At 47.0% G+C, this 12129-nt stretch overlaps 2 protein-coding genes across 4 annotated transcripts; one reads left to right on the top strand and one right to left on the bottom strand.

Annotated features, from left to right (window-relative positions):
- The first annotated feature begins 13 nt into the window (after positions 1 to 13).
- Positions 14 to 7817, top strand: LOC144151603 (U3 small nucleolar ribonucleoprotein IMP4). Its single transcript, XM_077682713.1, has 9 exons — positions 14 to 164; positions 440 to 548; positions 632 to 715; positions 1072 to 1181; positions 1336 to 1468; positions 1544 to 1698; positions 2963 to 3057; positions 5674 to 5744; positions 7611 to 7817. The coding sequence occupies exons 1-9, from the start codon at positions 162 to 164 to the stop codon at positions 7751 to 7753; spliced, it is 903 nt and encodes a 300-aa protein (XP_077538839.1). The 5' UTR covers positions 14 to 161; the 3' UTR covers positions 7754 to 7817.
- A 704-nt stretch (positions 7818 to 8521) lies between these two features.
- On the bottom strand, positions 8522 to 10865 carry LOC144151602 (anhydro-N-acetylmuramic acid kinase-like). Of its 3 annotated transcripts, none has more exons than XM_077682710.1 (2): positions 10760 to 10865; positions 8522 to 10123 (listed from the first exon to the last, which is right to left on the bottom strand). In XM_077682710.1, exon 2 carries the CDS (start codon positions 10087 to 10089, stop codon positions 8965 to 8967), a length of 1125 nt encoding a protein of 374 aa, XP_077538836.1. In that variant the 5' UTR covers positions 10090 to 10123; positions 10760 to 10865; the 3' UTR covers positions 8522 to 8964. The 3 variants fall into 3 exon arrangements, with proteins under 3 accessions (XP_077538836.1, XP_077538835.1, XP_077538838.1); XM_077682709.1 differs by having other exon boundaries at positions 10712 to 10857; XM_077682712.1 differs by lacking the exon at positions 10760 to 10865 and adding an exon at positions 10622 to 10642.
- Between the last annotated feature and the right edge of the window lie 1264 nt (positions 10866 to 12129).

Below are 12129 nucleotides of genomic sequence, written 5' to 3'. Positions count from 1 at the left end.
TGTACAACAGCAAGCCAAGTCGACTATTAGCCATCAAATGTCAAGCGCAGCGGCTTGCGTCTGCACATGCGTCCACATGTGCGCGAGCTTGCAGTGCCCACGTTACCTTTGAATTCATTACTGTTGGAGTTTGTTGATTGCGGTCATTGATCAGCTCCGAAATGGTGAGTTATTTAAAGTGCCACTTTCCGCACGTTTTATTTGCATCGAAGCACGAGATCGGTTTCTGGGCTAGTTGGTTCATGGCTTAAAAGTGAAGCGATCTAGTGTCCGTAAACAAGATTATTAGTGACTAAAGTGATCCTCAAAAATCGACGTTAATAGAAGCTACCTGCCCACTGACTTTAGTTCCTGTCATTGTGCCGTCGGTTTTTCAGCGCAAACTTAGAAGTTATATTTGAAAGACGCTCTCACTTGTCACGTTGCTGTCATTTTGCAGTTGCGGCGGCTTGCACGTGAGAGGCGAGAATACTTGTACAGAAAATCCATCGAGGACAAACGACGCACGATCGAGGAGAAAAAGGAGCGCATAAAGCGAGCACTTGAAGGTTTGTGGCATCACGTTGTGGTCATCGTGCGAACATAAATGCCGTTACTTTGCGCTGTTTCTCATCTCTGCCTTCTATTCCAGAAAACCGGCCGATCCCCTATGAACTGCGAGAAGAAGCCCTCAATCTACAGAGTGCCCTGGAATGGGATGATCCCGGAGGCGAAGGTGAGCTGGCATGAACCAAAGAAGTCATTTTTCCTTGCCTGCGTGTTACACATAAAATTGCCGCTCCCACCTGTTTATTATTCCTTGCAAAGGTGTCTTTATCTCAAGCGTGCTCTATAACATTGGATAGGACCAATATAACACGTCATGGAGCTCTCGTGCCAATTGCCGTATTTTTACCGCCACAAATGTCGCATTCACATAGCGAGGCAACAAAAAAAAATGTAAACGTACTGACAGCTGACAACGTTCAGCAAGCATCCGTTTTGACCAAATTTAAGACGCAGCTTTATTGGTGTTACACTGAAGAAATATGCCTTTCTGACAAAGTTACCAGTAACTTTTCTCCTTCGCAGGCGTGGTTAGTCAAGAAGATGATGAATACCGCTGGGCTGGAGTGCGTGACCCAAAGATCGTTGTCACCACCTCCAGGGATCCGAGCTCCAAGCTGAAGCAGTTTGCCAAGGTATCTATAACTGCAAACTCCTGAATCATCTCTGAAATGCATTGACCTAATGGTTCCACATGTTAAAGATAACACAAGCGGGTTTAGCGACTGAGCTGCTGAATGCACTGCATTTCTGTCAAGTAAACCAGAGCTATTTTCCCGTTTTACGTAGGAAGTACGGCTGATCTTCCCTAATGCTCAGAGAATGAATCGTGGTGGCTATGAAATGAAGCAGCTCATCGAAGCCTGCCGAGCGAACGAGGTCACTGACTTCATTGTCGTCCACGAGACGAGAGGAAACCCCGGTGAGAGACTTTCCTGTTTTGTGGGTAGAGTGGCCTCAACTCGGAAGTAATGGTGGCTTGTCTTGTGTGATATAGACGGCTTGGTTGTCTGCCATCTGCCGTACGGTCCGACGGCCTACTTCACCATACTGAACACAGTCATGCGACATGACATCCCCGACATCGGCACCATGTCTGAGGCGTATCCCCACCTCATCTTCCACAACTTCAAGACAAGACTCGGAAAAAGGGTAACCCACCAGATTTTTTTTTTTTTTTTGTACTGGCAAAAAATTTAAAGGCCAACCACGCTGAAGTTTCACCTCGGCCAGGTATACTCGTACAATGTTTTGTTAATCAATTAGAAGTGTTTAAAATAGTTCCCTAGCAGACAATACTGCACCTGCTGCCAGATTGTGCAACAATCATAAAGCGAAGTGACATTCATGCTGGCCTGATTTACCAGCAAGCCAGATGAATGAGAAGAGGTTAAGCTCCATTTGGCGCAGCTACCAGGACTGCTGTGTACATAATGAGCTTGGCGCCGGCTTTCACCTGAGCGGCTGGCTGACCGGCTGCTCACTCACTTTTACCTGGTCATAATGGCCACACTTTTCAGATTTTCAGAATTTAGGTATCAAAATCACCCCACCACCCCCCTTTTTTTCCTTCCTGTTCTCTTGTTGTATGCCAGAGTATGCTTGCACATATGTCAGTTGTCATTTTGTACCTTGCAGTTTTTTTAGTCGGACTAGGCAGAGATAAGGTTTCCAAGAGGGCAAAATTTTTACTGCAGTCAGCCTTAACAAAATTCAAGTGAAAGCCGCAGTGTAGTAAGTGCAACATCATGGAGCTTCACAAGAACAATCCTATTGTTATCCTAGTGACTGTAGGCGATAAACAATTGAGAACTTTAGTGTAGCTTAGTTCTACTTATCAGAAGTGCTCCATTGAATTTTACATGGCATTGCTACTGTGAGTAGTACAGACACCCAACTTTGAGGGGCATCTGTATGTTTTCTTTTACACAGCTCCTGCTTGGGATTGCTAATGACAAACCCAGTGCAAAATAAACTGTCAAGTCTAAACCCTAGAACAGTAGTACTTGTTTTGGTTGGCAGTGTGGCATGAAACATGTTACGGAATTTCACAAGTGACGTCACAGGCCCCAATGGCAGTAGTCATGTGAGTGCAGAGTCGTGGTGCCACATCCACATTTTGACCTACCCTAAGAGGCATTTGCGTCAGCATTTTTTTTTTCTTTTGCCCTAAAAAGCGTGTTGCTCATCGTGCTATGTCACACATGGTGCTTGAGATTATCCTGCCTAGCTTGAATTATTTCACAGCACTGATTTGGAAATCCAAGTGCAAAGTTAGAATTTCCCGAGTACAGTGCTTGACTGAAGGGATTTTTTTGCATGTATCTAAAGTACGCAAAGTGTGCTTTTATGGGGCCTCGAAATTTGGTGCCAATGCCTCTGAAATGGAGTGAATATTTGGTCACTGTGCTTGCAGGTGATGAACATCCTCAAGTACCTCTTCCCAGTGCCTAAGGAGGACTCCCACCGTGTGATTACATTTGCCAACCAGGATGACTACATCTCCTTCAGGTGAACCTTGATCTCTGCATCTCTCTCTTGAAGATGGTCACATAAGCGTTGGAGAGTGTTCCATTAGCTGCCATTGTAGCAGATTGGGCTGAAGGACGGTGGATCTCAGCTCGTTCTCTTACACCTGGAGAAGCCATAAGTGCTGACACTCCACAAGCTCTGTCCCACATTGCACGGTACAAAAGCCTAAACACTTTCAGGGTACGACGGTGCTGAAGCCATCGGCTCTATCCAACACAGCGTGCTAACCTTGAAAGAAATTCGCAAAAATGGCCTTCATGTGGCACATTTGGGCATTCATCTGCTTGGATTTCTGAGGAATTGGGTGAAGCAAGTGCTGCAAGATGCGAGATGACCAGCCAGCAGTGCAGCACTGCTGTCGGGAGGAGGGAACAGAGTCCTAGTGGATGGAGAATTTTCAACATCCAGAATGGCCGGAACTGGAATCCAGAATGACCGGAGAAGTTTGTGTGCAGAGCAGTGGGTGTTGGGACTTCAGATGAAGACAACAGCGATGAAGCTGGCACCCAGCTCAACAAGCGCATAGGCGATAAAGGACAACTAGGCGGGGCTTCAAGATGGCTATTTGGAAGGGTTCTCCGTAAATAATGTAAAAATATTGACGTTTCCCTAAGACACATCAAGAAGGTAAAAATTTGGGCGGGTTGGTACAAATTCAATGACAGCAAAACACCGCAAAGGACGGGACAACGAAGAACAACAGGACGAAGCGCTGATTGGAGCGCAGAGGTGTTATCAGACTTTTCCCCTATGACAGCCTCCTCCCTTGCCCTCCCTGGACATTCCTCCACAGTGGGAATTATATGGGCGGATAAGCAAAAGCCTGCCAAATAAAATAATATCCACTTTTGCTCGTGCAGGATAACTTACTGTAACTAAAGTGCTAAGTTGGGCGAGTTGGTTACTAACTAAGGAATTCATCGTACTAGCAAACATTCTAGCATGTGTTTTGTCCCTGCGTGAATGTTCGCTAGTACGATGAACTCCTTAGTTAATAACTTACCATATTTACTCGATTCTAAGCACCCCCCTTTTTCGACAATCACAATTCTCAAAGTGCTCATCTTAGGTTAGTGCTTAGATTTAAAAAATACAGAATGCCCCCCCACCACCACCCACCCCCCAGCGCACGCACACGTACACACACACACACACACTTCGCGCTGGTATTGAGACGTGACAGGTGCAAGGAATGCTTTATACAGCACACATTTAAAAATAGGCGCGGACAGTCAACCCACTGCTTATGTCTGATACTCAGCCACTCTCACTACTACTTGAGTATGTAACAAGGCTTGAGCGGCTGCTCTCTATATCCACAGCAAGTTGTCCTGTGTTCCATCAAAGTGGTTTGTAACGGAACATTTCTCGAAGGACTTTGCCACAACGCCAACTCGGCTTGCGCTTCCACATGTCTGAATCCACCTAGAGGGCTGACGGGGACACTTTCTGCAGATTTCCCGTCGTGCTGTGTTTTCTGCTGTGTCGTGTTGGAACTCAGCTTTGCGAGACACAGCCAGCCAACCTCAGCGGGCGGAAGTGCACGCCTCCTCTCCAGTCTGGACAGCCGGAGAATGCAGCACGCTTACAGCTCCGGCTAATGAACAGTGCAAGCAAGCACGGTTGGCGGCTTGGGCAACACGCACTTCCTCGCAGAAAAGGGGTGCTTAGATTTGCAACAAACTTTTGTTCCAATTTTTTTTTCTGAAAGTGGGTAAGGGTGCTTAGATTCGGGGGGTGCTTAGAATCGCAAAAATACGGTATTTAAAAATTGTTTCCAATTTTTTTCATTACATATTCGAACTGTACAGTGGTATTGACATAATGCATAGCCGGTACTTCTATAAAACGTGTTGTTGGGCGAGTTGGCTCATTATTATTAAAACAAGGTTTAGCACAGCTACAACGGCAGTGAACAGACAGCAGAGGTGCTTTCTTGTCTGTCTACCATCATCGTCATAACTGCATTAAACCTTGCTTTAATAGCCAGTACATTTTTTGGGGGTGAAGCCCAGGGGCTGGGGGGCTGTTGGCGGAAGCTCATTTATGCTTCGCACTAGAGAGCTTCAAAGACAAGAGTCTTTTACAGCAAAGCTGTATACCTCTACCTCCCAACGGCTTCATTTTGTTGGCAACAGCGCCGAGGTGCCAAGAATTTGATTAATTGTGGGGTTTTAACGCGCCGACGCTACACAGGCGATGAGGCACGGCGTAGTGGAGGGCTCCAGATTAATTTTGGCCACCTGGGGATCTTTAACGTGCGCCGAAACATCGTACACGCAAGCGTTTTCGCTTTTCGCCTCCATCAGAAAAGTGGCTGCCACGGCCGGGAAAAGGGAGCCAGGAATACACTTGTACACTGCATGCTTCGCCCCTCCCCAGGTTTCACGTTAGTGGAAATGGCCTGGGATTTTTTTTATTTATTTTTATTGTTCTCCTTGGAAAAATATATTTTCTTCGATACCCCAGTCCATTCTTTGTCCGATTTTTTTCTTCTTTACTTCGTCCCTTCATCGAGTTGTCTTCCTCTGCTTCCAGTCCCGTACCTCAATAGCCACTCTGTTACATCACTGGCATTTTTCCTCTTTTTAACAGGCACCACACCTTCAAGAAGGAGGGAAAGGACTACAAGCTCCAAGAAGTGGGACCACGCTTCGAACTCAAGTGTGAGTGTGGGGCACAAGTAGCTCGTGGGAGCCATTACTCCAGCTGTGCAAACAACCGACCTTTTTTTTTTCTTTTTGTAAATTTGATTCCGGTTGAGTTCTATCATGATGTTCAATTCAGATGTAAACAAGATTGCCGGCTTAAACATGAATAAGTTCAGGTGACATGCCCAAGATGGAGCAATAATTACGAATGAAATAAGCACTTTGCTGTCTACATGATTGCAGACACTACCACAGGAAAGCCAGCTCAACGCAGAAAGTGGGTTTTGGCCCAGTGCTATACAGGGAAGCAGGTTTAATAGGCTAAATTTCTGCAGTCGGGACAGACGGACAGACAGAGAGGTGACCACATGAAGCGATACTGGCAAGCGATACGCCAAGCGTAACTCTACGAGTACAGAGACCTAGCATGGCAGGCGACGAGCGGCAAGATAACACTGCCTCCAGGGCCCTCCATCGCAGACTTTTGTCACGTTGTTCGGTTATGGGTTGGCCAAATTAAAGTTGACGGTACTATTGCTGTCACCTATGTTACTAGGTCACTGCGCCCCCAGTTACGCTTTTTGCATCGCTCTCCAATCTTGCTTCATGTGGTTGCTCCTTTAGCTGAACATAGCTCCTCACTTTTGCAGCACTGGGAAAGGCATCTAGCTCTTAGCGTATTAATAGTGATCGAACATGGAGGTCTTTTGCCATTTAGTATTACAGGTAAACCTGGATATAACGCAAAAATTCGCAATTTTTCGTTACATCCAGGTTTTCGTTACATGCAGGTTTCGAGTTGAGGTTCGCGTGAATGAAGCAGAAACGAAATCAAGATGCTAGACATCAGTGACCGTGAACTCCCACTTCAAGGATTTATTCCACAGTCAAAACTGCGATTTCCGCCCGCTGCTTTCCTACATACTTAGTCATTACATGGCACATCAAAGAAGCAAGGTCCCTATTACCCCCGTATTCACTAACGTAACTTCAGTATCCCTTATGCCTTTTGACGCTTTTCGGTGACTTAACTCTCTTCAAGGACCAAACTTATGCTGAAAGGGCGCCTTTTCGCTAACTTGATGCTCTTTTACGCACTCAAAATTTTGAGAGGGTGCTAGTTTGGATGCTGTGCTGGGCGGCGACATTCTTCTGCCTCACCGGCTGAGATGGCACTTAAAATTGCGAGCTAGTCTAAAAAGATTTTTTTTTTTCCCATTTGTGGCAGCAGAACTTTTCACCGACGTACCGGCATTACAGATAGCAGTGGAGACTTGCGAAAACACGCCGACAGGCAGGCCCAGCACTTAACGGACACCGCACTGCAAGCGCACAGTAGTTTGCTATACAGACACATTTCACTAAATTAGTGCATTTTTCCAGCCGATTTTTCAAAAAAAGTGCAAAAAAAACGATGGCTAATCAGCGAACCAAATTCGTTACATTAAAGTTAACCGCCTCAACGCCTTCGTTGTTTCAATGGGGAATTGAAAAACTTCGTTAAATCGAGGAATTCGTTACATCCAGGTTTACCTGTACAAGAACACGATAGGAGCGGCAATTTTGAATTTTTCTTTGCTAGAAACACTGCCCCAACGCCTGTAACGAAACCTGTGCACGTGGTAGCGCGTCCACATCTGTGCCATGCACGGGAACAGTTTGCCCTAAAAAGGGGGACGAGATGGCGTGTCTACGTGCAACCTCTGCATGCGATCGTCCTGTGTTCTTTCTTGTCCAAGTTTTGCTTGTGCTGCACCCTTCATGACCCCTATACCAACACGCCCAACTCGCACTTGTCCTGCAATGTTTTAGCCAAAATGACCTAGCCGCACCACTGCATTTCAACGTAGTTACTTTGACGTTGCTTTCTCGCTTTCGCAGTGTACGAGATCAAGCTGGGAACCCTGGATGCCGCAGCAGCCCTGGACGTTGAATGGAGCCTGCGGCCATACATGAACACTGCCAAGAAGCGGAGGTTTCTCAGTGACGAAGATGCTTTTGACAAAGAGGGGGCATCCAAATAAATGTACCGTCATTCTTGTCCTGTTGGCGTCAGTGTGCTGAAATAAACGTTTTGTCCACACGAAAGTGCCATTCCCGTAACAGTAAACTGGCTTCAGTCATTTGAAGCAACCCTGAGAAACTTTTGAATGCGATCGCATTTAAAGGCGTAATGGTGTACTCGAAACTGTTGCAAGGGGTGCTGTCGATTTTAAAGGAATGCAAGAGGAGGTTGATCCATTAAAGGCTACAACGCGTTCTGAACTTAAGACTGATGGCTTTGGAATGTCTAGATAATAAGAAACACCTGAAGTGGTGTTGCTTGTGAAGATGTGTTCACCAAGCAATGCATTGATACCCACTGTGCATAAAATATTTAGTGCTCTACAATACCTGGACGAAACAATCTTTAACTTGCACACAAAAAACTATGTTCAGAAATTTACAATGACAGCGTCCATATATTGCTGTGTGTAATCCACAGCTGATACAGGCACAATGCACAAAATTACATGCAGCTAAGCCAGTCAAATCAACCTTTTAGGTCAATGGCTCCAGCAAACGTTTGCGAAAATTGTGGTCAAAATGTCTACTGCAGTGTTATCTTATCTTGATCCACCAACAATGCAGCTAGACAGTTTGCAATTAAGCAGACAAATTTTCAGAGATTGCTGTATTTTAATCGCAGCTTTGTTACACGCTTTAAAATTGAACAACTCTCGTTTGGTTCACTTATACCACAATAAATTGTGCCCGCAACAAAAAAGATGTTGCCGCAAACGAAAAAGATGTCAGGGAGTTCTTGGAAAAAATACAGTTTTACTAAAATACAATACGTCGCGCTCATTACAGTACAAAACTATAAAGCTTGGATGTTCGCTTTTGGCATTGTAAAAAATATTTGTGTATTAACCGGTCTTGCATAGTTCAGTTTTGCCTGCACACAAGATGTGCAGGGCAGGTACTTTGTATTGTGCTGAGTGCCGGCAGCCGCTTGAGCAGTAACAAGTGCTAAACAATTTTGTGTGAACATCACTAGCACAAAAAGTGCGTAAGGCACTTACAGTTCGGGCGCCAGCAGCATTCCTGCCTAAATGCTCATCATATATTTATATATAGGAGTACAAAATTGAGTAGCGGTACCCAAGTAATAAAATGAGGTTGCGCCAGAACCGGAAGGAATGACGCGACGCGACTTTTGAAGAGCCTGTCACATAACCGGCTGAGTGGTGAACTAAGCTTGCTTGGGCGCCCCACTCCACAGTGCAGCACCCACCGAGTTGCGGGTGGCCCCCGACACCTTGCTAAAGAAGCTGACCTCTTCCCGCAGCCTAAGCACCCCGAGCGCAGCAGTCATGAGGGCCTCTTTGAAATCGACAAGTTGATCTTCCGGCACAGTGAGGGTTATGTCTTGCTCTCGGAGTGCCTTGGTCAACTCCTGGACGAGGAACGTGTTCCGGGCACCACCGCCCGTGACCAGCATGTTGCAGTGCCCCGGGTACCGATCCTCGACGGTCTTCTTGACGACTTGCACCGTCGCCACGGCCTGGTTGCAGATGTGCGCCGTAAAAGTCCGCATGGCATCGGGTGTCGACAGATCTCGAGCCCGAATCAGTGGGTAAAGGATTTCGGGGCCGAAGTCCACGCCCAAGGATTTCGGCAAAGCCTTCTGGTAGTAGGCAAATCCGTCTAGGTCTTTGAGGAGCCTGGGAACGACTTTCCCCGACGCAGCTATCTTTCCATCGTCGTCGTAATGGCACCCTTCTTGCTTAGCAAGGAGGTTTAAAAGCTGGTTGGCGGGGCAGACGTCCAAGGCGAAGCTATCTTCGTCGTTCTTGCCGACGTATGTCAGGCAGGCCATGCCACCTATGTTGAGGAAGTATTGGTATTCACTGCCAAACAGCTTCCTCTCTGCTGCTAAGGAGAAGGGAGATCCCTGACCTTGCAGGGCGACGTCGACTGATCTGAAGTCACTGACTGTGGGAAGTCCAGTTACGGCAGCGACGGCAGCACCATCTCCGACTTGCGTTGTTGTCATCTGTCCTGGCAGGTGAAACACAGTGTGGCCGTGGCAGGCCACCAGGTCTACTTTTCCTTCAAGCTGGTTGTCGCGAATGAACAGATTAACGCAATCGCCCAGATAGCGGCCGTACTCCGTGTGAAACAGCTGATATTCCAGTGCATTCATGGAAACTGCATACTGAAGCTTGTTCGCCCAGTATTCGGCGTACGGCTTGCAGACGGCGTGCCCGATTTTGTACTTCCACGCGTCGGCCGTAACGTGGAAGGTCACGTAGATGATGTCGAGGCCGTCGAGCGAGCTGCCGCTCATGACCCCGATGACCCTATAATCGGGCATGACGTGTTCCGTGGCTTCCCCGCAACAGACAGACCTGCGAGCGAAACCAGCCGCAGTTATATATCCCGGTCAGACAACTTAGCATACAAAGGCACTATCTGTCACCATCGTTATTCGTCTATGAAGAGCTTGATACTGTTAGCGGAGGAGTAACCCATTTTCGCAAAATTCCACGCCCACAAAGATTGCGCAAGAGCGACTCTCTCCTTTATACAGCTCCCATCATCTCAATCACACTCCCTGCTGTGCGCAGCCAATTTCCATGCCAATATAAAGCTAAGTGACCGAACAAGTGGCGGCAAAAATCTCAGCGCGTTACCAATTTCAGAGCAGCAACCAAGTTAACAAATATCCTGGCATGAACCCTAAAGTTCGCCGTACGCCTGCAGCTAGCTGCCAACAATGCCAAGCCTAAAATTAAAACAAAATGTGAACGTAGACCGGTGCGAAAATAGGCGGGGTCGTGACATCATTACATTTCCCGCGGGCTATCTCTCAACCGGCACAGTAGAGTGTGACAACTGTCACGTACGCCGGCAACGTTTGACGAAGGTAGCTATGCCGTTTCGCGAAAGATCAATGCACTGCCTGCCTCTCCTTGACCTTGTCTGATTTAGCGTACCGTAAACAGCTGAGAGACGACTCATGCGTTGAATGCCAGAGCACTTACGACCCGTGGGACACGCCGCAAGGCCGAGGCAGCAGAGGTGGAGACGCGACCCACTCGAACGCTCAACAGATGGCGTCAACGTCGTCAACGTCTCAGCAGCACAATGCTGATGATAGTGCGGCGGAGAGCGGGTAAAAAAGAAAGGGGGAAATGCGATCATTTTTCCCGCCCCCAAATTCAATTTATCGCAGAAAATGTTGTCTGGTATATGTGTTATAGAACTAGCGGCACAGAGTCTGACATTGTGAATGCTTGCAAATTCATAGCTGCATGAAATATTCGTGTTGCCGTAGGGCGGCGAAGTTTCGGTTCTCGGCTGCATGCTTGCTGTCCTTGCCAGTCCTTGCTGTAATCAATGTACCGAATGTACTGCCAGCTCAGACCTGAGTAAGCAGCTTTGGCTCGCTGAAAGGGCGAATACGGCAGGCCGCACCAACGGAGTCCTGGAATGAGGACCCCGACCACGATCCCGCTCGACTTCCCTGTTAATAAAGTTTTTCTCCTCTCCCTCCTCTCAGATAAACAAACTGTTGAAAGTTCATCGTGGGGAGACAGTCAGCTAAGCGTTTCTGCTAACACTGCAGTAAACCCACAATCTCGAAATTGTCCATGCTCCGACTACATACTTTAACCTTATCTGGGCTCCGCAACTTGCTTTATACGTGAACAGTTCACGGTGATTAATGAATATACCTCACCGCTTTCTCCCGTCACTTCGGGCGTGCTTCAAATCAGCCTTCTCGGTACATTACTTTTTAAAATATTTAGCAATTACTTGCATTTACACCTAACATCTTGCATGCGACTTTTTGCTTACGATTGCATAATTTATACCGGGAAATAAATTACTCTAGTGACCGTGTAACGCTTCAAAAAACCTAAACGTGTAGTTATTGCACCATATGGCAAATGTCTTTAAACTTGACTAAATTCCAAATTCCTTCAGCCGAACACGTGTTAACTAATTTTTCTTACTTTCTAAAAAAAAAAACGTCTAGCTACTGCAACCTAAGTACGTACCTAGGCGTGCCCTCAGCGCAAACCTTTCATCGGACGTACCCACATTAACGTCACATTGGCTAAGCTTCACGAACACGAGGATACATACGTCGAAATTTGCATGCTTCTCCGCCTAACAATCGTCAACTAGCCCATAAAAGTTTGGTGCTGCTGAGTCTAATTGGACGCGGGTTAGATTCCCGGCCACGGCGGCCGCTTTTCTTATGAAAGCGAAAAGCGAGAACGCCCGTCTATTGGAAATTTCGGCGCACGTTAAAGATACCCATGGGTCAAAATTAATCCGGAGCCCTCCACTACGGCGCGCCTCATCGCTTGTGCAGCGTCGGCGCGTTACACCTCATAATCAAATC

This window comes from Haemaphysalis longicornis, unplaced genomic scaffold (genome assembly GCF_048455015.1).
Source record: "Haemaphysalis longicornis isolate Haplotype H1 unplaced genomic scaffold, Haemaphysalis longicornis Haplotype H1 scaffold_9, whole genome shotgun sequence".
Lineage (NCBI taxonomy): Eukaryota > Metazoa > Arthropoda > Arachnida > Ixodida > Ixodidae > Haemaphysalis > Haemaphysalis longicornis.
This window is presented reverse-complemented; position numbering and strand designations above follow the sequence as displayed.